General features: G+C 41.6%; 1 protein-coding gene across 1 annotated transcript in view; it reads left to right on the top strand.

Moving 5' to 3' along the window:
- igsf11 (immunoglobulin superfamily member 11) overlaps nucleotides 1–26,383 on the top strand; it is a 119,885-nt gene that overhangs the window by 36,486 nt on the left and 57,016 nt on the right. Inside the window, exon 2 of the mRNA XM_049577270.1 lies at nucleotides 236–265. Within this exon, the coding sequence (XP_049433227.1) occupies nucleotides 236–265 (30 nt within the window). The remainder of the gene's footprint in view (nucleotides 1–235; nucleotides 266–26,383) is intronic.

Below are 26,383 nucleotides of genomic sequence, written 5' to 3'. Positions count from 1 at the left end.
ACAAGTCTTGAGTGACATGGCTCAATAGGCAATTATAGAGGAGTATTGAGGAAAGCTGCAGACAGGAACTGAGCATGGTGTGGGTTCTGTCTGCCTACAGAGAGAAGCTAATGTTGTTGATTTTTGTTTAAATTGCTTCACCAGTGTGGCAGCGCACTCTGTGATCTGCTCAGCCTCGCTTATGCTCACTCAGAACACAACAGTAATTATGTTTTCTTCTTTTTTTTCTGTGCAGGTTCAAGGTTTGATCTACAAACAGGGAAAGGTAAAAAAAAAGTCTTTAATTTACTTCCAAATCTCTTCCTCTACTCTCTTTTTCTCTGCATACCGAGGGAGCCGGGATGATTGGCAGGCATTAGACTGTATCTGCAATTATGTGTGCTCAGGTTGTGTGTGGATGGATGTAGAAGCATTACTTGGGAGATTTGTGGACCAGTTTGGCATTGTTTACACTGCATGCTCGCACACACAGATAACAGTTAGCACAGACTGTTATCCTAATCATGTTGAACATAAAATGTGGATTAGGGATGCCTTATGGTATCAGTCATAGTCACACACAAACACACATTGAAATACTCCAGCACACATGCACCTGCTGCAAAAAAGAATGCAACTAGTATGTGTTAATGTCCCACATTAAGTGTCGACACAAATGCCATCTGAGAGATGGTAATGCTTGCTTAGGTACTTTTTTTTGTCAATATACAATAAGTGTCTTAAAAGGTCCCATGCTGTGTGTGTGTTTTTGCACGGACTGTGTGTTTAGCTAATGACTCGACAGGATGTCGCTCCCAACTGATTTTACCAAAAGAAAAACAAGAGAATAGAACATCAGCATTTTATCTGTCCTGAGATTTGACAAAATATTAAGTATGTTGTTTAGGATGACGATCATAGCCGTTTGGGGTTTTGCAATCTAGGCAGCATTTGCTTATGCCGATGGTGGACCTACAGCTCTTTTTGGTCTATTTCTGGCAGATGGGAGCCTGTAACGGTTTATGTCTGCGGCCTTCCCTCTGTAGATCCCAGAGTATTTTAGTCCAGAATAATCCCCACCATCTGCTGTCTCCTCTACTACGTTTTAGTGTTCAGTATCCCTCCCTCTATCTGTCACTCTAGTTTATTTCCTATTGCATTTCATCTCCTTGTTTTCTTTGTATTTTTACAGTGATTCCTGGCAGCTGCATTTTTTTTATTGCGATGCCTCTCTTCCTCTCCCATTCAGGGTCTCAATCTCTCTTTTCCATGAGCTCTTCCTCCTGCTTTTATTTTTTGCTTTTTGTTTGTCCTTGTTTTAAATGTCTGGATGTCTTCACACACTCGACTCCTCAGTGTTCTGTCTTTATCCCTCTCACTGTCCACACATATACACGCCCACGCCAACCACTCTCCACAGGCTGTCAAATCCTAATCTGGGCTTCATGAGCACAGACTATACCCTCTGGTTTCTAATTTGAAAGTCCTGAAAATCCACTTTACTAGAAATGTATGGAGATACATTTTTTATGTGCATTTTCCAGCAAAACGTCTCCTCAGGAACTGGTTTCTGCAGCTATACGTAAATCCATCACTGAGTTTTTGTGTTAAATCCTTTCTAAATTCTTAGTATCTTCTAGCTCATTTTAAACAAGTTGTTAACTGAATTGGGTTGCCCCATTCAGCGTTAAGGAATGTCTTGGCTAGTAATGCGTAAATCCATTGCTTGAAAACATCTGTAGCCAGGTAGCCATCTGTAGTCAAAAGCCATCAACTTAGCTAGGGAAGTGTCACTGTGATACAGTGAGCCAGGGTGTTTAGAGAATCCCGATGATGTGATTTCCAATACTGTCAGAAATACAGTTTCTCCTCTCCCTAATAAAATGATACAGAGATGCTGAGGTGACGTAGTGCACAGCACATGCCACCAGAGGTCAGTCTCTGCCGGTGGAACAAGCAGCTAAGCTAACAAAGACAGTGACTGTGAGTGGTGGGGATAATGTTAAAGGAATGCTAAAAAAGAAAAATGTCTCTGCTCCTGTTTTGGAGTATTTCCACATAAAACTTGCATTTGACATATTCCAACTACAAAAGCAGTTTATTTGCCTGGATTTTATTCAGCACATCATCTTCATTTAGCATGCTGATGTGCCATGGCAACAAGTGTCATCAGGTCCTCCAGCAAGAATGGTGCTTATTTCCTATCCGTTTATTATTCTGTAGGCCTTAAGTTTTTAAACTTTGCAAGACTTGTCTAGGTAGGTCAATTGCATATTGGAAACACAGCACTGTGGGCTAGACAATGACTACAGTTACATACATGCTACAATGACTTCTTTTTTTTTAAGATTATTTTTTCAGGGCTTTTTGCCTTTAATGGACAGACAGGGTGAAATGGGGGAGAGGGAGAGAGTGGGGGGATGACATGCAGAAAGGGTCGCAAGCCGGAGTTGAGCCTGCGACCGTTGCGGCGGTGATGAATCGCCTTTGTATATGGGGCGCCAGCACTATCCACTATGCTACCGGCATCCCGCTACAATGACTTCTATCTAATATTGCCACTTTGTCACTGGACTTCTATGTCGAAATATGATATGCAAGGAACCCTCATGGATGGCGTATCAGTGTATGTTTGTTACATGTATTGCATTTTTTCAAAAAACAATTCTGTTTTTCCAGGAAATGTACAGTTTCTTCTCGTTAAATGCACGCAGTCTTTTTCAAATTAAAATAAAAGCGCAGAAAATGCTTCATTTTTAGGTTTGTTTCCTTAAGTTTAGCCAGCAAAGCACCGTGATTAGGTTTAGAGAAAACAAACAAACAAAAAAAACCCACCATGGTTTGGCTTAAAAATCTTTTTATAGTATGGTTGTTGCTGGCGGCGTTCCAACTGATGCTGCCCAGTGGGTTTCATACTGACACCAATGGTGCCTTTGTGTGTCCATGTCTGATGCCAGCTTCCACTGACAAAGCGCCAGTATTTGGCAAGTTGGATTTTTGCCTGCTGCCTCTGAAACTGATGCGCATGGTTAAAATGATACCACTGTGAAAGGTGCCTCTGTGCATCTGTATCTGATGCCGGTCACTGATAAAGCGGCAGTATTTGCAGTATTTGTCTATCACCAGGAGCCCAGCTTAGATTTTTTTTTTTTTTTAACATAAATACCATCATACACCATACACCCTGGTTAAATCTCATGGAGGTATGGACTCTCCAAGCCTACCTGAAAGTAGTGTAAACATTAAGTAACAAATCTATGTATGCAAGAACTCACTTGTGTGGTTTAACCTGTTTTTATTTAGTAATGTGTAAATCTTAAAATCTTATCTCATAACTTGGCTAATTTTGAACTCACTAACAGCTGGTGCAACTGGCTCCAGGAGAGCCAGAAACAGCTACCAACACATTTGTGCTGGCCATGCTGCTGACAAAATGTAGAACATCTTACACTGTTACAGGCTGCCAGCTCATTCACACAGCCTCACAATACCTTGGAAAGGATTTAGCAGCAGGTTATAACTGAGGATAACAATTAATCAGGGACCTGTTGATCAGAGACAATGTTCCTCAGCCAGGTTCATATTGCTGAAGTGTCATCGAGCACTTCACCGCCATACCGGAGAAATCAAACACACACGGATGATACATTACGTCATCTCATCCACTCATAGGTTTTTTAATCCAAACATTGTACAGTTATTTTAAGATCTGAATCTGTTTGAGTTTAATATGGAAAATATAAGAGCTTGACAGATTGGCAGTAGTTTAGAGGTTGCACCAAAGGGCTTGTAATTGAAATCACAACTGTTAAAAAAAAATAATAATAATAATAAAAAAAAAATCTTAAATATGGATGGCTCTCATCTTCCTCTGCAAGTACCACCAAGGTGCCCTGGGAAAGACACTTGACTCTCAGCTGCTCCGCTGCAGTTGTTCTCCAGCAAAATCTTACATGACTTCCCTGAAGTGTGTACAGCTGTATCCCTTATTTCCTCTGCCTTTCTCTCCCACACTGATGCTCTAAGTGAGGCTAAGCTCTCTGTCAAATTAATACAACTGAGAACATGACAACACTTCACTTAGCGCAGGGATACATGCATTTATGACATTGATGATCTCCATAGAGAGACACTGAGTGTCCCATAATGTGAAGGGCAGAGTACAAGGTTTATTCTCCTTGATATATTCCCATGTGCTGTGTGTGTCCCTGAGCGGCTCGCAGCAACAGCGATGACAACATTAGCAAGCAAAACACAGACAGGTATGTCATCAGCACCTTGGTGACATGGTTGTCAGCCATGTACAGCACATCTCTGTGCCCACGCACAGCTGGATTAACAATGACTGAATGGATTAGTGAGTGAGTGTGTAGTGTGTGTTTGTGTAAAAGCGAGGGAGTCAGAGACAGAATGATAAAACACGGTGGTGACTCCTGTGTCAAGTGGGTATTTGATAAAGCCGGATACCTTAAACAGATACCGATAATACCCCGAGATCATCATATTTTGGCTTGACTGCTAATGACATCACAAAAACCATGCACTCCACATGTACATGTGAGTACACACACACACACACACATACACCCACAGCACTGAGCAGATCATATCCTCGTCATCTGACCCAAATCCATTAGCACTGGGAGTCACAACCTCATCCACCCTCACTTCTCCCTCCTCTTCCGCTTCCTCCTCTCTCATTCTTCCTCCCGACATAAGGTCCACAATATGGGACATTTCCTCCGTGAGCTCATCTGCAATGACATGAACAGAGACAGTTGAACAGTGAGATTAGGGATGTAGGTGTTCACTGCCCTGTGGGCACTTATGTTGCAGCTTTTTAAGTGGCAGCCAAAGAGCCAGCCTCTCTTCATGCCACTCAGAATGACGAATGAATAAGTTCTCACCATTTTGCAGTCCTCTGTGAGGGACATAAGAGCAGATAAAGATAACTTTGGCCACAGCTAGAGCTGATATAGACATCATCTTGAATTAAACTGTCTGCATCTTGACGCATAAAGCTATAGTTGTCCTCTAAGGTAATTTCCTTGGTTTGATTTAGTGATAATGATGACCGTCCTTGAAATATTCTATTTGTCTTGTAGTTGTTTAAAGGACACCAAACTCTGTGTGTGTGTGTATGACAGTAGTATGATTGCCAGCTGAGCCATATATACTAAAACTGCATGCCTCTCTGCTCCTGTAAATTGCTTTAGATTGCTCTTAATAGCTGCTTCTGCCATTTCCCTGTGAGTCCAGTATTAAAACCAGCCATGATGTCATTCTTCTGCTGCTCTTTTATCCTCACTGCTGCAATGTGTGTCTTGGATTACTTGTATTTGAACATCACATAGCGCTCTAAGAACGTCAGTAATGAATATAAGGCATGCAATCTGCTTGACGATTCAAAACGCTCCTAATTGAAATGCTGAAAAGACAGCTCTGGCTAATCAGCTTAGAGATGTAGTCCGCAGTTGACGGATAATAAAGAGGATCTTAGCGCTGAAGAGTCTATTACCACCCCTGTAATGAGAGTTCACATAATATGATCTGAGGACAATGGGGGGATAGAGAAGTTAGGAGGGAGAGGGTGGCAGGCATGGAGGAGTAGAGAGCTGCAGGAGGTTTGGAGAAATGGATCCCATTGTTAAAAAAGAAACATCACATCAAAGGGTTTGAACACCTACCGCAGCACTGCAGTAGGTGTTTGTAAAGGTGAGGTTTTAGTGGAGATTTAAAGGATGTGAAGAATATAACCAAGTGAACTGATACAGGATATAAGACTGAGTGTGAAAACACAAGATAAATGGTAAGAAATGCATTGCATGCCTGAGCCACATCATGAAAGTAAGTCAAGTAAATCCTTAAAGTGAATTGTAAAATCTACTGGAATTCAGCACAAGGATACTGCATTGGAGCAACACCAGATAAAACAGGCTGTTTATCAGAGCCTTGCAAAATGTCTCATATGACATCTGTTATCAAAATAACTGATATGATGGTTTTCTTATCTACCAGGTCTATAGGTACAGTTAAGTTTAGACAGCAAGAAATATTTTAAGAGATTCTGCTGAAAATGGGGTCTCCAGTGTATGCATCCTCCCTTAAAGTCTTTGAACAGTATCACACTACTTTTGGCTGAGATCTGGTATTTTACCTTCTACCTATGATTGGACAGTACGTTAATCTAGAGGAGGAAAAGTGGATCTATTCAATGTGCTTTCAAAGATATTTAGAGAATAAAAAAGACAGTAAATGAGTTCCATTTCATTTTCTACAGTCCTTTCTGTTATGAATTCAACTATGATTTGATTAGTAAGATGACAATAGATACCATTTTGTAAACATTGAAGGCGCCCAAAGACTGAGATATCTGTTTGCATATGAATCTTAAGATATTAGCCAGCCATATGGAGAAAGTCGGGAGAAGAAGGAAAAGCCCATTATTGAGATAATCTGTAAATATTTGGTAGTTCCTCATGTGAACAGTTAATTTGGGATATCGTTTGTTTATTATGTTGTTTGTGTTTTTCTTTTTCCTTTCCACGTTTTTGTGCAAGATCGAAAAATGTATAAAGAATTATAGTGTCTTGTGATCCCATGTGGGATGGGCCAAGTGTTTGGCACAGAAAAATGGAAAAATAACTCAAACAACAGCAACAAAAACAAACAAACAAAAAAATGATAGATTTAGGGCTGACAAATGATTTTAGAAAATCGAATTAATTACATGCTCTGTGATTAATTAATTATAAATTAATTGCATACATAACATTTTCTGTGAAAGTATTTAAAAGATTTCAATTCAAAGCTGCTGGATTTTGGACGCAATTGTCCCCCTGTCTCCACCACCGAAACTGGCCTGCAGTCCACTGCAATCCATTTTGCAATGGAGTTAGTTGGTTACAGGTAGACTTACTCAGTCTGAGCGCCTGCCCGGCTGTAGGATGACAACTCTGGATGTTATCGCTAGCATCAGAGGCTGTGCTAGCTCGGACCTCAAGGTTCACTGCTAAATGCTTTGCATTGAGGTGACATTTCAGGCTTGAAGTACGACCATGGTATGAAAATTTCTTACTGCAGAAACTGCAGAGCGGGGCCAGGCAGGGTTGTCTTGTCTGCCTCCATCAGGTTACAATGCCACTTTTGCCTTCAATGATGCACCGGGTAAAAGGGCACTACGGAACATGATTAATCAGTGTTATTTTTTTTTTGATGTGGTTTTTTTTGTGATTAATTAATCAAAATTTACGCATTATTTTGACAGCCCTAAATAAAATAAACAAAAACACTTATATTACACAGTTTTGCCAAAGATGATTCTTGAAAGGCTTGAACATAGCAGAAGATGACAGCCCCAGTTTAGCCTCCCATTACCATGAACATTAGGACTAACGAAAACTACCATTCCATACCTACTTATCCACCTACCTGCCCCACCTATTGATAGGACAATCTCACAAGTACAGGCTCTTCTAAAAGTAACAGTTTCTAAGTGCTGACTACTTTGTTTCCCGCAGTAAACACCTCAGAGAGGCTGCTTTGAGGAGTAGAACACCGCACTTTGTTTCTGACATGATGTATCTTGGGAAATCGTTGCTGCAGTGAGTACAGTTAACATCACTGTGCATCACCTCGCACTGATGGCTCCGGTGGAAGGATGAAATGCCACAGGACAACTCTCTCCGGACTGTCTGTCATTCATATCTCTCTCACTTTCACTCCCTCTCATACTCTTTCTGACCTGCCAACCTCGCCTTTCCACACACACATACAAACATACATACACACACAAAGTTTCCAAAGCCTCTGATTATGAGACGGGCAGAGGTCAGGGCTGTGCAGTATGAGTGAAATGACATAGGACACACTCGCACCTTTCCAAGCAGCTCACTACTCTGCTAAAAGAGGGCGACCACCAGCGTGACATGAAATCTTACCTTAAAGCAACCCTCACTCATCGTACCTCATTGTAAAGTTCATTAGGCAATTCTGTTGAAGGTATTTTATGCTATCCTAATCCTATTAAAGTTGAAAGTTGAAACAAACACCTCTAGGAATTAACAGTGCATGCCACAGTTATTGAAGGGTCTCAGTGTGATCAGATGTCCAATTTTAATTAACCTGTCCTTGCCGTGACTGTCCTCATAGTTGGCACCTCACAGGGGTTCCTCATGACTTTCCTTACACACACTACTTTAGACATCTTATCTGTCTTTTATGATCTGAAATATGACACAGTATTTTTTCTACATACAGGAAAATTAAAATCTATGCAATAATCTGAATGTAGGCACATTTAGGATGCTTACATTTTGGTAAATTCACTATTCATTTTATTGCAGATTTAGAGCATAATATTCATATCACTTTCATGTTTATTTGCTCAATATGAAGCTACAGCCAGCAGCCAGTTAGCTTATCTTAGCATAAAAACTGGAAGCAAGGGGAGACAGCTAGCCTGGCTCTGCCCAAAGGTAACAAAATTCCCCTGGCTGACAACATCTCTTAAGCTCACTAATTAACCTCTTTTGTGTCGTTTGAGTAAAAATGAGAAGTTGTGGCCTTACGGGTTTGATGTGCAGGACTATTTCTTTGCCGAGAACAGTGCCTTCATGGAATCTCCGCAGGTTATCCCCTATAAGACCACAACTTTGTGTTTTTACACTTTGTTTTTAAGAAATAAGATACAGCATTACCAATACCCCAACAAAGTTTCTCTAGTTCTTGAACCATACGGTTCAGGACTCTTTGACCCTTGGTGCTATCTGGTGAACCAGCCTGCATTTCCACCAGTTTTAAGTGGAACCATTATAATAAAGGATGTGCAATCAAGCACAACAGAAATAAAAAATTGAAGCAAACTCATGGAAAACATTGATTACCTGAAAACTTTTGTTCTCATAGTACAGATATTTGTTTTCCCCCCAAAAAACAAGCATGGATCAACTACTAGGCTAATTAAACTATCTTGTAGTTTTTTTCTGCCAATTCTCACTTGACTCCTCCACTGTTGCCTTCTCCATCCTCTATTTCCAGCTTGTAAATAATGACACGCCCACTGATGTTGTCACTGTTCACACTTCAGGTCAAGAAATACCTGCTATTTTTTGGTTCAAGCTGAGAACCAACTTTTATGGTTCTGAATCAATTTGTTTTTGGTTGAAGTACTCTGAATGGTTTCAACATTAAGTGCAGGAACTGGAACCAAACCAGTTCCGATGTTGGTGGAAAAAGGGTATCAGTGAATTTTGGAGGTGCTACCAGGCAGATTTTGTCACCCTTGGACTGAGCCAGACGAGCTGTTTCCCTCTGTCTCCAGTTTTTAAGCCAACCGGCTGCTGATGGTAGCTTCATATTTATCCCATAGAGATGAGAGTGAAATAAGAGTGGTATAATTTTTCACTTACTATAAGTAGGCACGCCACAGAATCTCACTCTGAGAGCCTGTTTTTACCTGGTGTTAGCACGTTTTGTGAGCCGTCCACAAGTGGACAGCCGAGACACATCTCCAGCTGACCACTTGTGTTCAGATTTCGTTACTGCCTACTGCACTTACTCTAGAAGGTCAAAGAGCCCTGCACATGGTTATTATGTCCACACTCTTGCTAGCTGCTTGCTTGCATGCTTGCTAGTCACCTAAGTGATTGTGTTGGTCCAGTCGGCGATATGGCTGTCAGCAGAGTCCAACATGTCTCCTTCCACAGGGCAAAACAATGGATGGTGGGCAATGCTTGGCAACCACCTTGTCCTGCAATGTTGACGTAATCCTAGTGGAGGAAGCATCAAGATGCATTAGCATTTCCATCACAAAAGATATGTGGTCAAATGTGTCTCAGATCACCTTGGCAAGTGGTTTGAGTGATCGGATTACAATGTGTCTCGGTGATTGTTTACATTTGTGTTTAATGCTGTTGACTTGTGATTGGATAACTCAAAATGCACCAAGGAATAGAAAGACTCTAAATTATTTTCATCAATCTCATCCTATTCTCTCATGATGTGCCAAGAATATAATATATGTTAGCTCTCTCTGTTCTGCCTTCCAGTCAAGGATAGGACTACTTTCTCTGTACTTGTGTAAGGTGGGCAGATGCCAGCCACAGGAACGGAAGAAAAAGGGCACAGCTAAAGTCCCACTGCTCGTTACCATCAGCAACGCAATCATTAATCATCACACCTTCAAGTATCTGAAACCTGCAGGATATAAGCAGTGAGCTGGGCTCAGAGGGTAGCTGCAATTTGGTATGGACTTACCATTATAAAGGCCCCGACAAAGCGATTACAGCCGTGTTTGTTTTCAGTGGTCAGAGACTGTGGTGCTACTGTCTTACTGTCTGTTGAAACCTCATTGTTTAACCCATATTGTCCCAGTTGCACATACATATTTGTGTATAAGCTACAGTCATGTTCTCACAAAAACATGTTAAAATGAGATCTGGATCATTTTGGTGTCGTGAGGATGTGTTCCAGGGTGTTCCACTTTCACACAGAGATGTCTTTTGAGCTCCAAACCTGAGGCGTGTTTTTGTGGGTAAGGGTGAAGTCAGGCCCCGAGGCTCAGGCAGTGGTTAGTGTCAGGCGGCTAATTTAGAAAGTGTTGTGTCAGTAGTAATAGGAGCTGAGAGGAAACTCCTGATACATATCACATACACACACACACACAGAGACTGCTTTCCTATCAGGCTTTCTAACTACTGACACTACACACTTGACCCATATGCCTCAATGAAACAAGTATTCCTTGTAAGTAAATGAAGGGGAAGTTGTGCGTAGAGGGAAAGGAGAGTAAGAGCGCTCTATAAGGACAGACAACAGATGGGGAGGAAATATGGTGAGTTCGGAGAGGTGGGGCTGGAAGAGGAGAGTTAAAAGTTTGTCTGTGATTGACAGAGAGAGGAACGCAAAGAGTGAAAGAGAAGGGGGAGGAGGGGAGGAAGGGAGAGAGGAGGGGGAGCAGCTGTCCTTAGATGTCTGTCTCTGAGGGCTCAACCAGGAAACATCTTTTAAGTTTCTCAACCTTGGCATTTGGACACCAAGAGGAGTGCAAAGATATGAAAACAGGATCCTGAAATAAAGCTGTGCGGACAAGATGGAGAATATTGTCAGGCATCTGTTTCATTCGGACTAAAATATGTTCTTATATCATTTAAACAGAAGCTTTATTTTACATTAAAGGGAGAAAAAATTGTTTAAGAATCCGAGGTTTTATATGCACGGTGGGTTAAGTTCTGGAAATGCAGTAACCTTTTTGTCCTTGCTTTTTTAAAATTTGAATTGCAGAATTACAGGGTCTGCTTCTGCACGGAACGTGCTGAGGGAGTTTCACCATCTCATTAGATCCATTCAAGCCGATTATTGCATAATTTCAGAAACACAAAGGGAGCCAGGGGAAACGAGCCAGTTTTCTTATTGATTGACCTTTTGGAAATAAAAAGGTTTTCGTGTGCCAGCGGCAGTGCCCTTGAGCCAGCAGAGCAAAACGATCCATATACTCCAACCACCTGGAGTGATTGTCATAATCACAGGAGCAACGGTGAGGGATAGGCCCCGGCACATATTGATTTCTGCTCAGCCTGTATTGTAGTTTTGGTGCACAGGATGAGGACTACACTACAGTGTATTGTTCACACTGTAGCACCAGTGGGACACGAGGGAAAGACCTGTGGCCTATTCATCTTCCCCTGACTGGGTGCTACTTTGATATCTTGTCCTTGCCACCCTCCACCCTGCCTGTGTGGCTGTCCATCATAAATGTGAGGACTGATTCGCACTCACAGCTCACCACCCCCATTCATTATGAGGCTATTTGTTTGGGGGATGACTTGGGCCATGTTGTGGCACTCATGCATTATGCAGAAAATATTGCACTCTTCGCTGCAGGAGAAAAGCAATAAACGTTCTGCCATCATCTGTTATTCTGGGACAATTAAAGGATAGTGATGTGGCTGCTGAGCACCCGCCACTGGATAACAATGTTTCCCAGTTATTGTTTTGGTTTTTACATATATAAATATATATAATAGCACTCTTGGACATCATTGCAATCACTGATATGATTTTTTGCAGTTCTGGAAAAATGGCGTGCTTTACGGTCATATCGAAGGCGGCTATTAAAATGAAATATTCTGTTTAAATCAAGCAACACAGCCCCCTCCTTGAATATCAATGTGAATAACTGAATTTTGAGGTGAGGTCTTTTTTTTTTCTATCACACATCCTCTTGCATGTCATATCTGAGCTCATCTGCTAGAGGAGAACTCATTACTCAGCATGGCACATATCTTGTTTCTATTTTTTTTATTTTAGGTGAAGGCCACTGGATATATTTTATTTACACCTCCGTGAATAATTCAGGCGAAGTGTTTCTAGATGGAGCTAGCTAGCTAACTGTCGACCGTCTATGAATGGTTGAGTTATTCTAATGATCCCCCCTCTATCCCTTATGTATTAGTGCGTGCCTGTAGGCTTTACCATAGCAGCTCATCAGAGAGTTTCTGGATTAAGAGCAGGAGGATTCTCTCTCAGCAAAAAGTTGCTGCTGTAATCGGGACTTGCACAGAGTGGTGAGGTTCGGCCTCCCGAACTGTCTCACCAGTGTTCCAGATTCATATCCCCAGGTGTGCAGGTGTGTGTGAGCATGTGCATCTTCATGTGTTTGTGCCTTATTCCTTGTGTGTCCTGCCACATTTTCCATGTAAATAGTTCTCCTTCTTTTTGTATTTCCTTTTTTGCAGAATGATCCCTCCCTGTGTTCCTTTCATCTTACCCACACGTCCCCCAGTTTCATTCTACCGCCGTTTGCTCCCATCTTTTTTATGTCTCACTCAACACTCCGTCCTCCCCTCCTCTTTTTTCTCCCTCCATCTCTTTGCTCTTTCTTTATCCACCCCTTCATCTTCTGCTTTGAAGTGACCACAAGGCGAACCTTATCAAATGGAGCTTCATAAGACCCCTCAGCGTTTTCCCAGGAGTGTTTTTTTTTTTTCCTTTTCTGTGTATGTGTGCGTGTGTGCTTGTGAACAAGGCATTTTTGTCTCTAACTGATCTCTGTGCCAGGGAATCCAACCTGTCAGAGATGACAGGACGTTCAAACAATATCCACTTTCGAAACATCTGACTCCAGGCAGCAGTGGTGTTTCAGGTCAACAGGAAATTACATTTTTTGCAGTGTAGGATGGGAATCAGCGGAAATCTTTTGAAACTAAAGTGTTAGATGTATAGTTTTGCTTTTTCACTTTTTTTTTTTTTTATATCTTGTAGCTGTGAGAGTTGAACTATTCGGCTTGGACTCCGGCCAGCTGCAACTGGGTCTCTAAAAACAGCAGTCATCAGTCGCTCAGCACAGGCTGCCTCCTTCCTCCTCCCAACACACACACACACACACACACACACACACACACACACACACACACTCCTTATTCTCCTCTCTCCAAGCCTCCAAGATTCCCTCCTTACTTCCTCTGATCTTCTGAACATCAATCCCTCATTCCTCAAAGCAAAAACGAGGGGAAGGGAGATGACAAAAAAATGAGATGACAGATTACCTGCTATATATAGAGCCAGTCTTATGCCGCTTCTCTTATTCATCTTCTCCCTGCGCCCCCAAGACATTGGATACACCTTTTGGTTTGCGACTGGCGATGCAAATAGACCCTCTCTCTCATCACAGCGCCCTCGAAATTCAATGGCTCGAGCCGCATGTCTTCGTAAATGGTATGGAGCCTCGTAGCGAGGATGTGATAGCAGGAGGGTGAACACTTTCGCAGATTCACAGTGATTTGCAGATGGCCTTTCAGTGGGATGGGATTGTTGTTGCAGTGGTGAACCCCACTTCTTTGCATTGAGTTTCAAACTGACATGATCTTATTAGCTCAGCCAGTACAAACAAATCATGAATAAGCATTATTTCTAGCTTGGAGGGTGTCACATTTTGGTGCACAGTTGAAGAACAGTCACAGTTCCCCTGCAATAGAATCATGGTAAGTATGCTCATGCACGTTTGTTACACTTAGTGCTTATGGAAGCATAGTAACATACTTATCTATCTAGAGAGAGACAGATTACCATGGTCTGCGGTGTAATATCCTCTGTTCCCTCCTGTCCATTTGTCTGCTAAGTGTTCCTATAGACTGTGTCATGCAGCAGATTTATGCTCTCCTGGCTCTGGGCGACAATATTGTAAAGTGTGGATTAGAACCACAGTAAAAGGCCGCGGATAATCTCACTCTCTTGCTTCTTTCTGTCATTCTCACTCTTCTTTGCTCTCCCTCTACCACCTTTTTTTTCTCTGTAAATCATAAGATCCAGGATTTAGCCCCTGCTTAGGAGGTTGATCATGTGTATTACAAATCCAATACAGCTGGCCTTTCTTCTTCCCTCCATTGCAGCGTCACACTTGCAGTTATGCTTCATAGGCATGCATGATGTGTAGGCTGTTTTTTTAACAGTGCTAATCAGTTGTGACAGACGTACAGAAAATCTGTCACAGCGGTATTTTTAATACAGTTGACCTTCGCTGTGCAGAAAAACACATGTGAGGAATTGTCTGTTTACTTAAGTTTCTTTGTCCTCACTTAATCTCAGTTCAATACATGTACATACAAACATGATTTTGTGACTTCACAACTAGTTGGGGAACCAATAGTGATCTAATATGCAGCCTACACAAGTGTGATGTGGAACCCTGAAGCCTCCAGTGCGCACACACACACACACACACACACACACACACACACACACACACACACACACACACACACACACACACTGATAATTTCCACTTCAGTAAATTAAGGACATCTTGTTTCCAGTAGTTAAACTTTTGGAAACTGAAACAACCACATATTCATGAATTCTGGATTTTTCTCTGAGGGAGAGGGAGATTAAATTTTAAGAGTGCTTAACTAGGTAATTGGAATTTTTTGTGTGGACAAAACAAATCAGACACACATTATCATTCGAAACAGTGTTTTTACATTCCTGGAGGGTATTTTTAAGTTTCAATTATTTCTGGCTTTAACCATGCAAAGGCAGATTTCTAAAAATCAACTGAAGTAAGTGCACAAAATAACAGTAAATACCTGTTTGGTGAACTTTTAATGTCTTTCAGAGATGTTTAATTTAACTGGATGGTCAGTTTTGAGGGTAAAGTTTGATGTGGAGCTCCAGTTGAGGTGATTATTGTTGGTGTGGGGATATAGCTGTTGGTATTTTCACTTCAATACTGCACATTTTATCTTTGATACGATACCTTGAAAAATACTGACATTCAATGGGCAGGGCATTTATTTTATATATTTATTTAAAAAGATAGGTATAACAAGGCGGGCGGCACGGTGGTGTGGTGGTTAGCACTCTCGCCTCACAGTAAGAGGGTTGCCGGTTCGATCCCAGGCGTGTCAGCGTGGGTTTCTCCCACAGTCCAAAGACATGCAGATTGGGGACTAGGTTAATTGGTAACTCTAAATTGTCCGTAGGTGTGAATGTGAGCGTGAATGGTTGTTTGTCTCTATGTGTCAGCCCTGCGATAGTCTGGCAACCTGTCCAGGGTGTACCCTGCCTCTCACCCGATGTCAGCTGGGATAGGCTCAGCCCCCCACCCCCCACCCCCCCGCGACCCTGAAGAGGATGAAGCGGTTAGAAGATGAATGAATGAAGTATAACAAGGCAACCACACTACAGTAAACATTAACCATAGTTAAAACTTTGCAATTATAAAAAACTGCTTTGTCTTAAGTAGTAACGGTGGCCCCAGTGGTGGCCCTAGCACATTTAGTGCCGCTATTGTTTTTTGTTGTTATTTATTCTTCTTTTGCTCCAGGGAAACACCGAAATCTACACTATGAAAAATAAATGAGCAGTTTAAAAGTCATTCAGCCCTTCTTTCCACTACCTTTGAATGAGCACAAATGCAAATTAATCACATTTATGAATCAACATTGAGCATAACCTTCTTTTACATGAAAAACATCTGTAAAAAATGATTTAAAAAAGCCTTTTTACTATATATGTCACATCATAATTCCCTCTGTAATATCTGTGTTGTAGTACATTTTACAAAATTACAGTGAAGACATCATGAGAAAGTTATAATTTACCTTTGCCCAGTACTCAGTTTTACTGAAAAGAGCCTTACAGTGTAAATCAGTGCAGCCTCCGTGAGCTGTTCGTCGACCACCGGCTGCTTAGAGGTAACAATAACTAGCTCTCCTCCTGCTGATGTCAACACAGAGCTGTTGTTGTTGTTTTCATGTTCTGTCTCTCCACATACACCCCTCTCAGTAGTGTAGTGGTAGCTGAGCGGGCACCAGAGAGCTTTTGTCGTTTTGACATCATAACAATACAGCGTGTTTTGGGTTTCACGTGACGTGGGATAACTCGTCCATCTCCCTCAGAGAGCAGGTAAAGTGGGGGGGGGGGTCAGAAACCCAAAAAAAGGCCTCTTTATTATTTAGGAAGTTTTGCTCTGGTTTTGTTGTTGTGGCCTCATATAATATTTCAAAATAAAAGTAAGTGGTGCCCCCAGTGGATGACTGCGCCCTTAGTGTTTGCCTGTGCTGCCTATGCCCGGGGCTGGCCTGGGATGGCTCTGAGGGTCAAAACACAAGAACATTTCAGAAAACACGACAACAATTCCCAAAACAATGTTGGAGTGCTCTCTGAAATGTTGTAGTGTTTTGGGAAATGCTGTGTTTGGACCCTCAGAGCCACCGTAGGGAGTGTCCACATTCAAAAGCCTCTGAGAAAAATGCAGTTAAGTAGTATAGGCTATAACAAAACCTACAAATGATTACATTCGACCTGAGTGAGTAAGAGGAGTGACAATAAGAGCATTGTGAGTGAGAGAGAGGAGGTGGGGCTATGTGGCCACTGCAGTGCTGTGTGTCAACTGGCTGAGTGAAAAGGTGCAGCTGGTACCAGTGTATCGATATTGCAGAAAATGAGTATTAAAAAGGTTTCAAATATTTAGAATTGATAAAGTGTACGAAACACTTTTTAATCTCTGTTACTCCCACAGTGATCCCTCTTGTCAGTATAACTGTAATGGCATTACGTAGTATGAGATGCACTTGATGGAAAAAAGAAAAGAAAAGTTGGCTGGAGGTTAAACACAGACAAACAAACAAAAGGTTTTGTTTACACTCTGCATCCAGAGGCCTTACTGGGCTGCTTTAAATGTAAAACCTTTTGTTTTTCGGAACACCAAAGACACATAAGAGCTGTCATTTACGCACTTGTATACAAGCCTCACTGCATATTTATTCATTCAAAAACATTGCTCCCTCTTTCTGGCTCTCTGCCTCCTCCTCGTACACTTTCATCTTCTGTCTTGCTCATCACCATATCATCAGCATATTGCTGTGTCGTTCTCTTTCTTCTGTCACTGTAAAGTATCACTCCTTTCATATCACCTTCATGTACTTTAATCTCCATGGGGGAAAGAGGGAGAGATGGAGAGAAAGAAGGTAAAGGCGCAACCCCACTGGGATATAATTTATGTTACTGTATATATTTACATCAAACCCAAAGGTAAGGCCCTGCTGTACACCAGTCAACCCCTTTACCTCTGAGTCTACAAATGAATAAAGACTTTACATTTCCAATTGGATTTCCCCTTTTTCTGCTCCTCATGTCTTTGCCAGTAGCATAATTTTTTCACTTTTTTTTTTTTTAGATGAAACGCAAAAATATGTGCCAGCAAGGGCAGGGAGAGACAAATTGGAGCCATGAAACTATTCCTTTTCATGCTGAGAGGAGAAGGAGAGCTCTGTTAGCCTAGCTGACATTCCACTTAATTTGATTCATTACTGCGTGGTGACGCTATTGTCGCCTCATGCAGGGAACTGGGCCAGTTGTAGAGCTTTGAAATATCCTGATGGAGGACAGGACAGCCAACACAGTATGGGAAAAATATGAACTGATGTAGCTTTTCCCCGGCCTCAGCCTTAACTGCAAATTGCCTTTACCACAATTTCCCACCATATTTGTGAACCAATTGTGAGGGCAAATTGTGAAAACAAATTGTTAGCAGAGATTCAGTCTAACCAGAACCAAGCCCATGGGGTTCACGGAAGTTGAACTCAGCCAGGAGGGTGGACTGATGCTGTGCAGCACATTATGAGTTAGTGGAGTGCTATACAGAGAAATAGACTGAGGCACCTCTATGGAACAGCATGAGTTCTACACTGGAGCATTATTATACATACCTACGTTTAAAGGATAAGGCTGGTGATTTTTAACATTTTCTCATTTTCAGTAAATCCCATGAAAAGCCCAAAACACACCAATGTGTTAGTTTGTCTGTCAGTGATTTCTCACTTCTCTAACCTGTTGCAGTTAGCCCCAGTCCCATTAGTTGTACTGAAGACAAAACTCCTGAAAAAAGACTTTAGATTAATTAATAAAATATAACATCTGAGCACTGTAGTTTTTAGCAAACCTTACGTGGACAGTTGGTGAAATCTGACACTTGGGCAGGGACTTTGGACGTTAGACATGGACGAGCCATCCTTTAATGTCAGCATGGTACGTGGCCGGTTGCCATTTTAGTGTAACTACGCTGGGTAGGATCACGAGGGAAATGCGGGGGGACAAGAACGAAAGTTAAGGTGGCGATAGTCCGAGCAGGGCAGGTGGGATCAGTGGTGGATGGGTCCAACAAACACTAACCTTTACCCGTGAGAGGGGTGTTCGTATCTTTGTTCGGTGTTAGTTGTTGTTAGTTGTTAGTTGTATCGGTGTTAGTTGTTGTAGGAAAAGTCAGTTCCCATTGTTGTACTGATGTAGCTTGTTTATTTTGAAAGAGACTGTATGTAAACGTTAAATTTCCTGTGAAAACTAAAGTGTATTTTGAGAGAAGACAATGCATATAACAGGCAGAATTTGACACAGTGTGTCCCAGATTATCAACAACCAACACACCCAGGGTACCTTGCACGTCATATCTGGATGTGGAAAGTCCATGACCCAATGTCAGTGAGGTCGGAGTGAGAATGTGTTAGTCACCGGGTGCAACAATGTGACTAATTTCTGTATTTTTATTAGCTTTGGACAACAGTGAAGCTCACAGTACTTCTTAGAAGGATCAATTTATAAATGCTTTTCTGTTCTCGTGTTCTTTTTATGGGATTTATTGCAAATAAAACAACTATTTGCAGAATAAGGAATAAAAAACATCACCAGTTTTATCCTTTTAAAACAACACTGGCTCCATTGTCCTGTTTGAATGCCCCGCCATCACTGAAAAACAATAAATAAATGTCCTCTGGAACCTGCAGCGATAGATTTACGGTTTTGCACCACAGACATTATATTCAGTAGGAGATGACGGAGATGGCAGAGCAACAATATGTAGTTGTGATATCACTGACATATGAACAGACTCAGATGGAGAGCAAAGCACAATCTGTGTGTGTGACTTGCTGTCGAATGACTCATACAGTACGCACACAGTATGGACAACTGGTCGCTGGGCGGTTTGGCCACTACAAGTTGCTCACTCATGCTGTTGTAGTTCAAATACATACACAGTGATGAAGGATTCATATCAAACCAAATAATTATCATTTGAAATCATTTTTAACTCCTTTTCATCATTAAAAATTAATAAATCAGTGAGCCGTAGGGACTCCTCACTGAGAGCCACACATCACTGGGATTCCCACTGCCATTTATGTATGATTTTATTCATATATAATATACATATATTAGCATATTGAACAAGAACCTGCTCCTGGCTCTGCTTATTATATCAGCAAAAATATGCATTTAAATGAGTAGTTTTAGTACCATATGTATGTAAGACGGTACAGGTAAAAGACAGGTCATTACTGCCTTGGTGCATGACCACTTTTTACATTTTTAATCTCACTGAACATGAATTTTTTAGACACATATACTGGTCTCTTTGTGCACTGATCCTTACTGACAAATGTCTTAAGCAGAACAATAAAGAATGGGGCTTTTTTGTGAAGAATAACCCATTATTCACCATTGACATCCGACTCCTTTTTTTTTTTTCTTTATCGCCACAGATGGCTACTTCCTTAATGATTTCTACACAATGGGCTGCAGTTGATAGCTGTCAAACTATATATCTTGAAAGGCATGGAAACAAAGATGCATTTGGTTTGTTCAAAGTCAAAGTTTGAAATGTGGCTTGTCTCTTCAAAGTGCAAACAAACTGCACATTTGTACTGAACACTGGCTTAAGTCTGTCCTCTGCACTTTATACTGCTGCGACTGCATGCGCGTGTTGATGCACTATTACGCACTTTAACATGCTGCTTGCTTTTTTACTATGTGTTGTATTTATTATAGGCATTTAGGTTGTTTAATTTAAATGTCATTTATTCTGTACGCTGCTGGACCTGGGAAACAGATTTCATTCCCTCATGTTTTTTTTAACATGTTTGAATGACAATAAATGGGAAAAAAACGTATAAAAACCAGATGCTACCACCTGATTTAATTATTTCTTTTTTCATGAAAATATTCTTGAGGGCATGTTCAGGCTTTTTACATCTTAAGGAGAGTGAGCTGCCCACTTTCTTCCATGCATGTTCATTCTAATACACAGGAGCGTAGAACGTAGGGAAAAGAAAAGACCATTAGAGAGGACAAGACTGCCCGGAGCCTCTGGATGGATCTAAAGCCTACTGTACACCAGAGGAAGATAATTTTGATTGGCATGCAGAGACTACCTCCATTCATCATGGTACGCTTTCATACACCGCCACAAGTGATTTTAAACCTAGCCATCCACCAACTCCATCTCCCAAACCCCTGCTTTCCTCAGCTATAAATCATCATCTAGCCACAGGCCACTGGGCGCAGAGCAAGGTGACACTCCACCATGCTACCAACACCGCTGGAGGAGCGAAGGAGAGAGAGAGATAGGGAGGGAAGGAGAGGAAGAGGAGGGAAAGGGCAGCAGGTTGAGAACAGGCAGGCCAGAGGGAGAGAGGGAGCGAGTGCGAGTGTATCTATCTACTCAGCTGTCACAGTGGGAGGGAAATCTTTGATGTAAACTCTATTAGTATTTGGCGTGTAGAGACACAGCTCAGACTTGAGTGAAACCCAGGGTGGTTCACGGCACCTCAGAAAGAGTCGACCCTGGCTGGAAATTCAAACACATAGAGAGCATGGCGCTCAGAGATGTGCAGCTGCTAGGCTCTGTACATGAGTGAGAAGTGGTGTAACAATATGAAATATGTTTCCTTTACCTGCTGGAGATATTTTTTATACGGTCTGTCTGGTCATTCAAGAAATAAGTTGGTTTGTGGGAATATTTCCCACCTATCGTAGTCAGAAAATTACATTTTTTATACATCTGTGTGCAGTCTGACCTCATGTTAAACAGGGAATACCCTATCTGAGCTCAGTTAATGGGTGCATATAAAGTAGCTCACGCCAATATAGACACTTCCCCAGACAATGTTGGATGCATGGGCAGATTTTGAGACAATGGGACCCTGGGCCCAGACATGCAGAAGGCCCCACCACCTCTCCAATATAGGAGCAAGACACGCAGACTTTTGCATCTCTTTGTGGTCATTACACATCTCTCTCTGGTTTAGTCTCTTTGTAGTTGCTTTGTGTGATTGTTTTGCCCCTTTCCACAGTCATTGCAAGTCTCTTTGCAGCTGTTTTGCATCTTTTTGTAGTTTTTTTGTTTCTCTCTGTGGTCATATATTTCTGTGAAGTTATTTTGTGTTTCTTCCTGGTCATTTTGTTGTTCCTTTACATGTCCATAGTGATTTTGAATATCTTTGGGGTCATTTTGTGTCCCTTTAGGATCGTTTTGGCCCTTTTCATATTCATTGTGAGTCTCTTTGCAGCTGTTTTGCAACGCTTTGTAGTCTTTTTGTTTCTAATTGTGGTCCTTTTGAGTCATTTTGTCGTTTCTATACATCTCTATAGTCATTTTTAATTTAATTGTGGCCATTTTGTGTCTCTTTGGGATTATTTTTCCCATTTCCATAGTTGCTGTGAGTCCTTTTGCAGCCGTTATGCATCTCTTTGTAGTTTTTTGTTTCTCTTTGTGGTAATTTTGAGTGTCTTTAGGATTGTTTTGCTTCTTTCCATAGTCACAGTGAGTCTCTTTGCAGTTCTTTTGTATCTCTACTTGTTTTGTTTCTGTAGTCATGGGGCCAGGGGGGCCCTCTGACACTTTGGGTCCCTGGGTCTGTGCCTGCCAGGCCTGTTCACTAATCTATCCATGACTGAGTTAATACCACTTTTATCTATGTTTTTATAAAGTAGGCCAATAGATAGCGTTGTGGTTAAAAAGGGTGATACCAGTCTCATATCTTTATAACCATCTACCACCTAGCTTTATATTTACCGCACAAACATAGAGTGGTGTCAATATTCTCATCTCACTCTCTGCAACAAAATGAATTTTTAAAACATTTTTAGTCAGCCTTTCCCCAAAATGTCACACTCTTCCTTTGAATAAAATCACTGTCATGTCTTCCTTGAACGTTTTCAAATACACCAAAGCAGCTTTATTTACCTCACCTTTTTTTGGTCCTCTTGCTATATTGCGACCTCAGAAAGTGAGATTTTAAACATGAAGAAATGCTTTGTTCACAGGAATTTTCTAGTGTAATCTACGTGTGAGCGACTAAAAAAAAATGCAGGAACTCCTCTGTTAAATCTTTTAAAAGAGCAGGAACAGGGATGACAGAGGAAGGGACTGACGTAGGCAGTCCTCACTGGAGCACTAGGAGTGTGTTTGTGTGTATCTGTGTCCGTACACTGCTACAAAGCAGGTCTGTCCTTCTACTATAAACTTTGTTCTACCAGACAAATGAAACCCTTGTTGGTTTTTTTTTTTGGTTTCACAGGGGACATCTTGTTTTGATCAGCAGAATACACGCTTGTGAGGAGCTTTTTATTTGCCTGAAATGATACCAATGATTTATGCTGCCTTCATTAATCAGCTCTCAAATGTAATGAGCTCATCCAAGTGGGAGCAGAAGGTTATGATAGCAGCATATCAGGGAGTGGGCTCACTTAACCTGGACTGCACTGAGTCTTATTTCATGCAAGATGGTATAGACGTAAAATCAAATTTCATTTAATTAATCACCAGCTGACATTTAATGACCCTTGTGTATTTGAGTAGAGAGACCAATGTTACTCCCGTTACTGCACATTACCACTTGAGTCACATTGCCGCATTCAAACACAGATGAAGCCATTTACTGTCTTATATTTATTACTTCTCTGCTGAAGTGAAGCAGGCAGACAGACCGAATGCATGGATGAAATTGACCCAGCAGGCCCAGTGGGGAAGGTTCAATACCACCGTAGCTTTATTTCCTAGTTTATGAAAGTGAAGCAGAGGAGGGTGAAGTCGACCATTTATCAGCCCACAATGGTAACGAGGCTGCCCTTGTGCAGTGTTATGAGAGGAGCTCCACAGGAGGGAGAAAAGGAAAGCAATACAGGCTGTTCCCACCACTGCCATCACTTGTTTCATATACAGGGGTAATGGCATGTGCGATTCAGGTTGTTGCAGCTATTGATTACATGCTGCCATAGTTTTTATGACATATACTTTGCAGCATAGAGATAAAAAGGCCACAGGGTCTGTATCATTAAGAGCAGTAGTTTTATTTTGGCTGCACTCTGACTCAGTCAAAGAGTACTCTTTTTAACTTTGCAGTAACTCCTATAACATCAGCTGGCCAGAATTTAAATTTGGACTTATTTATGGCTGAAGCCGGTGCAATGATTGGCTCCCAGCGGAGAGACTTGAAGTACCTCCTCGGAGAGAGTTCGGCCACAACTCTTCTCCGGTTCAAATGCAAATCACTTTATGTTGATTTTTTTTTTTTTCAATTATTTTTTTATCAAGGGAGGAAAAAAAAGAGAAAGCCACTGTTCTTTCCTTTCCCCCCTGCAGCATTTCTGTGACACAGACTAACGCAGACACACAGACGCCATGCGAGCAGTGATTTCCGGATGTCAGCTACAGATGGCCTGTGCCATGCCAGATTAATGGCGATATTGTGAGGAAAAAGAAACCATGCAGAGTCTGACAAAAAAAAAAAAAGCTCAAGTCTACACTGATATTAAACTATGTTGTGCATGTTTTAAACTCAAATCGTTGCCGTTACCGCTACAACCACTGTATGAAGTGTTTCAGGTTTATTCATATGTGTGTGTGTGTGTATATATATATATATATATATATATATATATATATATATTCTTTCTACAGAAGTGTGCGTGTGTGTTAAATGTTTCCTTTCCAGCTGGCTGTGGCTGTGATGTGATGAAAGCATCTGAAGATAACAAGAGAGAAACACCTGAGGACAGGGAGGTAGATGGACGGATGGATTGATGGTTGGATGGAGAAAGAGATGAATGCAGAAACCTTTTGTTTTTGTCAGTGCCAGCTCAGCATCAGCTCATGCACCAGTTTCTCCTCACACATCACTTGACAGGGGTGAGGAAATTAAGAGCATGTCCTCATTTGCCCTCCCCAACTATCACTGGATCACTTGTGTTAATAAGATATGATACTGGTACAGTGCGGTCTGAGGTTAATGTCTGTCACATCACAAGTCTTTCATAGCACGTTAGCTCCCTTACAGAACTCTAGTTTGACACACAAAGAGAGCAATGCTGCGGTGTCAGTGGGCTACCCGACACTCACATTACACACATGTACACACACACACACACACACACACACATAAACACACACATGCAGTCGTCTCTCTTGCTCCAGGCAGTTCTTCTGCTTGGCTTGCAGTGCTTGTCCTCTTGTTGGCTAAAAGGCTCTGAGTAGCCTCTCAGGTTCACACTATGATAGCATCACTTAACTCTCCCTCCAGTAAGACTGACATTGTCTATTGTTCAGCTGGAGACCACTTAAATTCATTTTGATTCATTCAAGGACAGCAAATAACACTGCAGCCATTTTCATTGTGCTGTTTGCTTTGCATATAAAGCCTTAGAGATGCGGGAATGTGTTACCTGCACACCCACACATACACAAGCATGCACACAATCCTGTATACACATGCATTGGATGATTAATCTCACATCTATCGTAGCTTTGGCAAATATCATCACTGCCTCTCACCAAAGGAAGTCACACTCGTCCCCCACTTGATCACACTGTACTGCTGTTTCACTGTATTCCAGCTCAACCTAATAACCAGGATTTTTTTTTTAACAATACTAAACGGAGACCTGATGATAAAGCTTAATGATTTCCTCAGTGGCAGGTTCTGCATCTTGGGGTTATATCGAATATTCTTGGGTGTATATTGCATCCATATATCTTGAGTGCAGTCTCACAGGCTCTGTAATAACCAAGTGGTAGAATTAGAAGTTTGCACTTTAAGCTGTGAGTTGTCATCACTTTGTATGCTTAGTTTTAGTCCCACAGTTAGCAGATGCTGGAGTCTATTTGTAGCCCAGCCCTAGCTGGTCTCCCAGCACAACGGAGAAGATGTGTGAATTTTGCTTTCGACTAGTCTTCAGTGGAAAGGGTTCTTGTGGGGTGTAACACAGTGTGTTACACTAATAGAAATCTGAGGTGCAGTGTACATTATTATAAAGTACAGACTTCAAAGGGTAGGTTAGATTAACAATGAAGTGAAATAGGTTAGGAGAATTATTTTGCTCCTCTTTTACGGATGTTGTTGTTGTTGGCCTTTTTTAAAATTTATTTTATTTTTTTTGACTGATGCCTGGAGGAAGACGCAGGAGGTTCAATATAAGTGCTCGCACTATTTCATGTGTTGGTGGAAGCAGAGTCGACCATGAGCTGCTTGTCTTGAGTAATTGGTTAACTAATCAGGTGTGTCTGTAATAGAATTTTAAATGCGAAAGGGGCCGTTTTCAGAATATTCTGGATCTGCTTTACATAATTATACTCTAACAATAAAACTGGGAGCAAAAAGGGGCTTGGATTTGTTGCTGGATATTGACATCTGCCTGTTGAGTGTAGAGTTTGGACTGGACGCTGTGCAACCAAAGATGTGTTCTGTATTTCCCCCTCATGTATTTAAATGTTGGGCTGTTAATTTTTAAGTCTTATGATCAATACAGGGTGGCACGGTGGTGTGGTGGTTAGCACTCTCTCGCCTCACAGCAAGAGGGTTGCCGGTTCGATCCCGGGCGTGGGAGCCCTTCTGTGCGGAGTTTGCATGTTCTCCCCGTGTCAGCGTGGGTTCTCTCCGGGCACTCCGGCTTCCTCCCACAGTCCAAAGACATGCAGATTGGGGACTAGGTTAATTGGTAACTCTAAATTGTCCATAGGTGTGAATGTGAGTGTGAATGGATGTTTGTCTCTATGTGTCAGCCCGGCGATAGTCTGGCGACCTGTCCAGGGTGTACCCTGCCTCTCGCCCGATGTCAGCTGGGATAGGCTCCA

This window comes from Epinephelus fuscoguttatus, linkage group LG5, assembly GCF_011397635.1.
Source record: "Epinephelus fuscoguttatus linkage group LG5, E.fuscoguttatus.final_Chr_v1".
Taxonomy (NCBI): Eukaryota; Metazoa; Chordata; class Actinopteri; order Perciformes; family Serranidae; genus Epinephelus; species Epinephelus fuscoguttatus.
The sequence above is the reverse complement of the archived record's forward strand: the minus strand, read 5'-3'. Positions and strand labels throughout refer to the sequence as shown.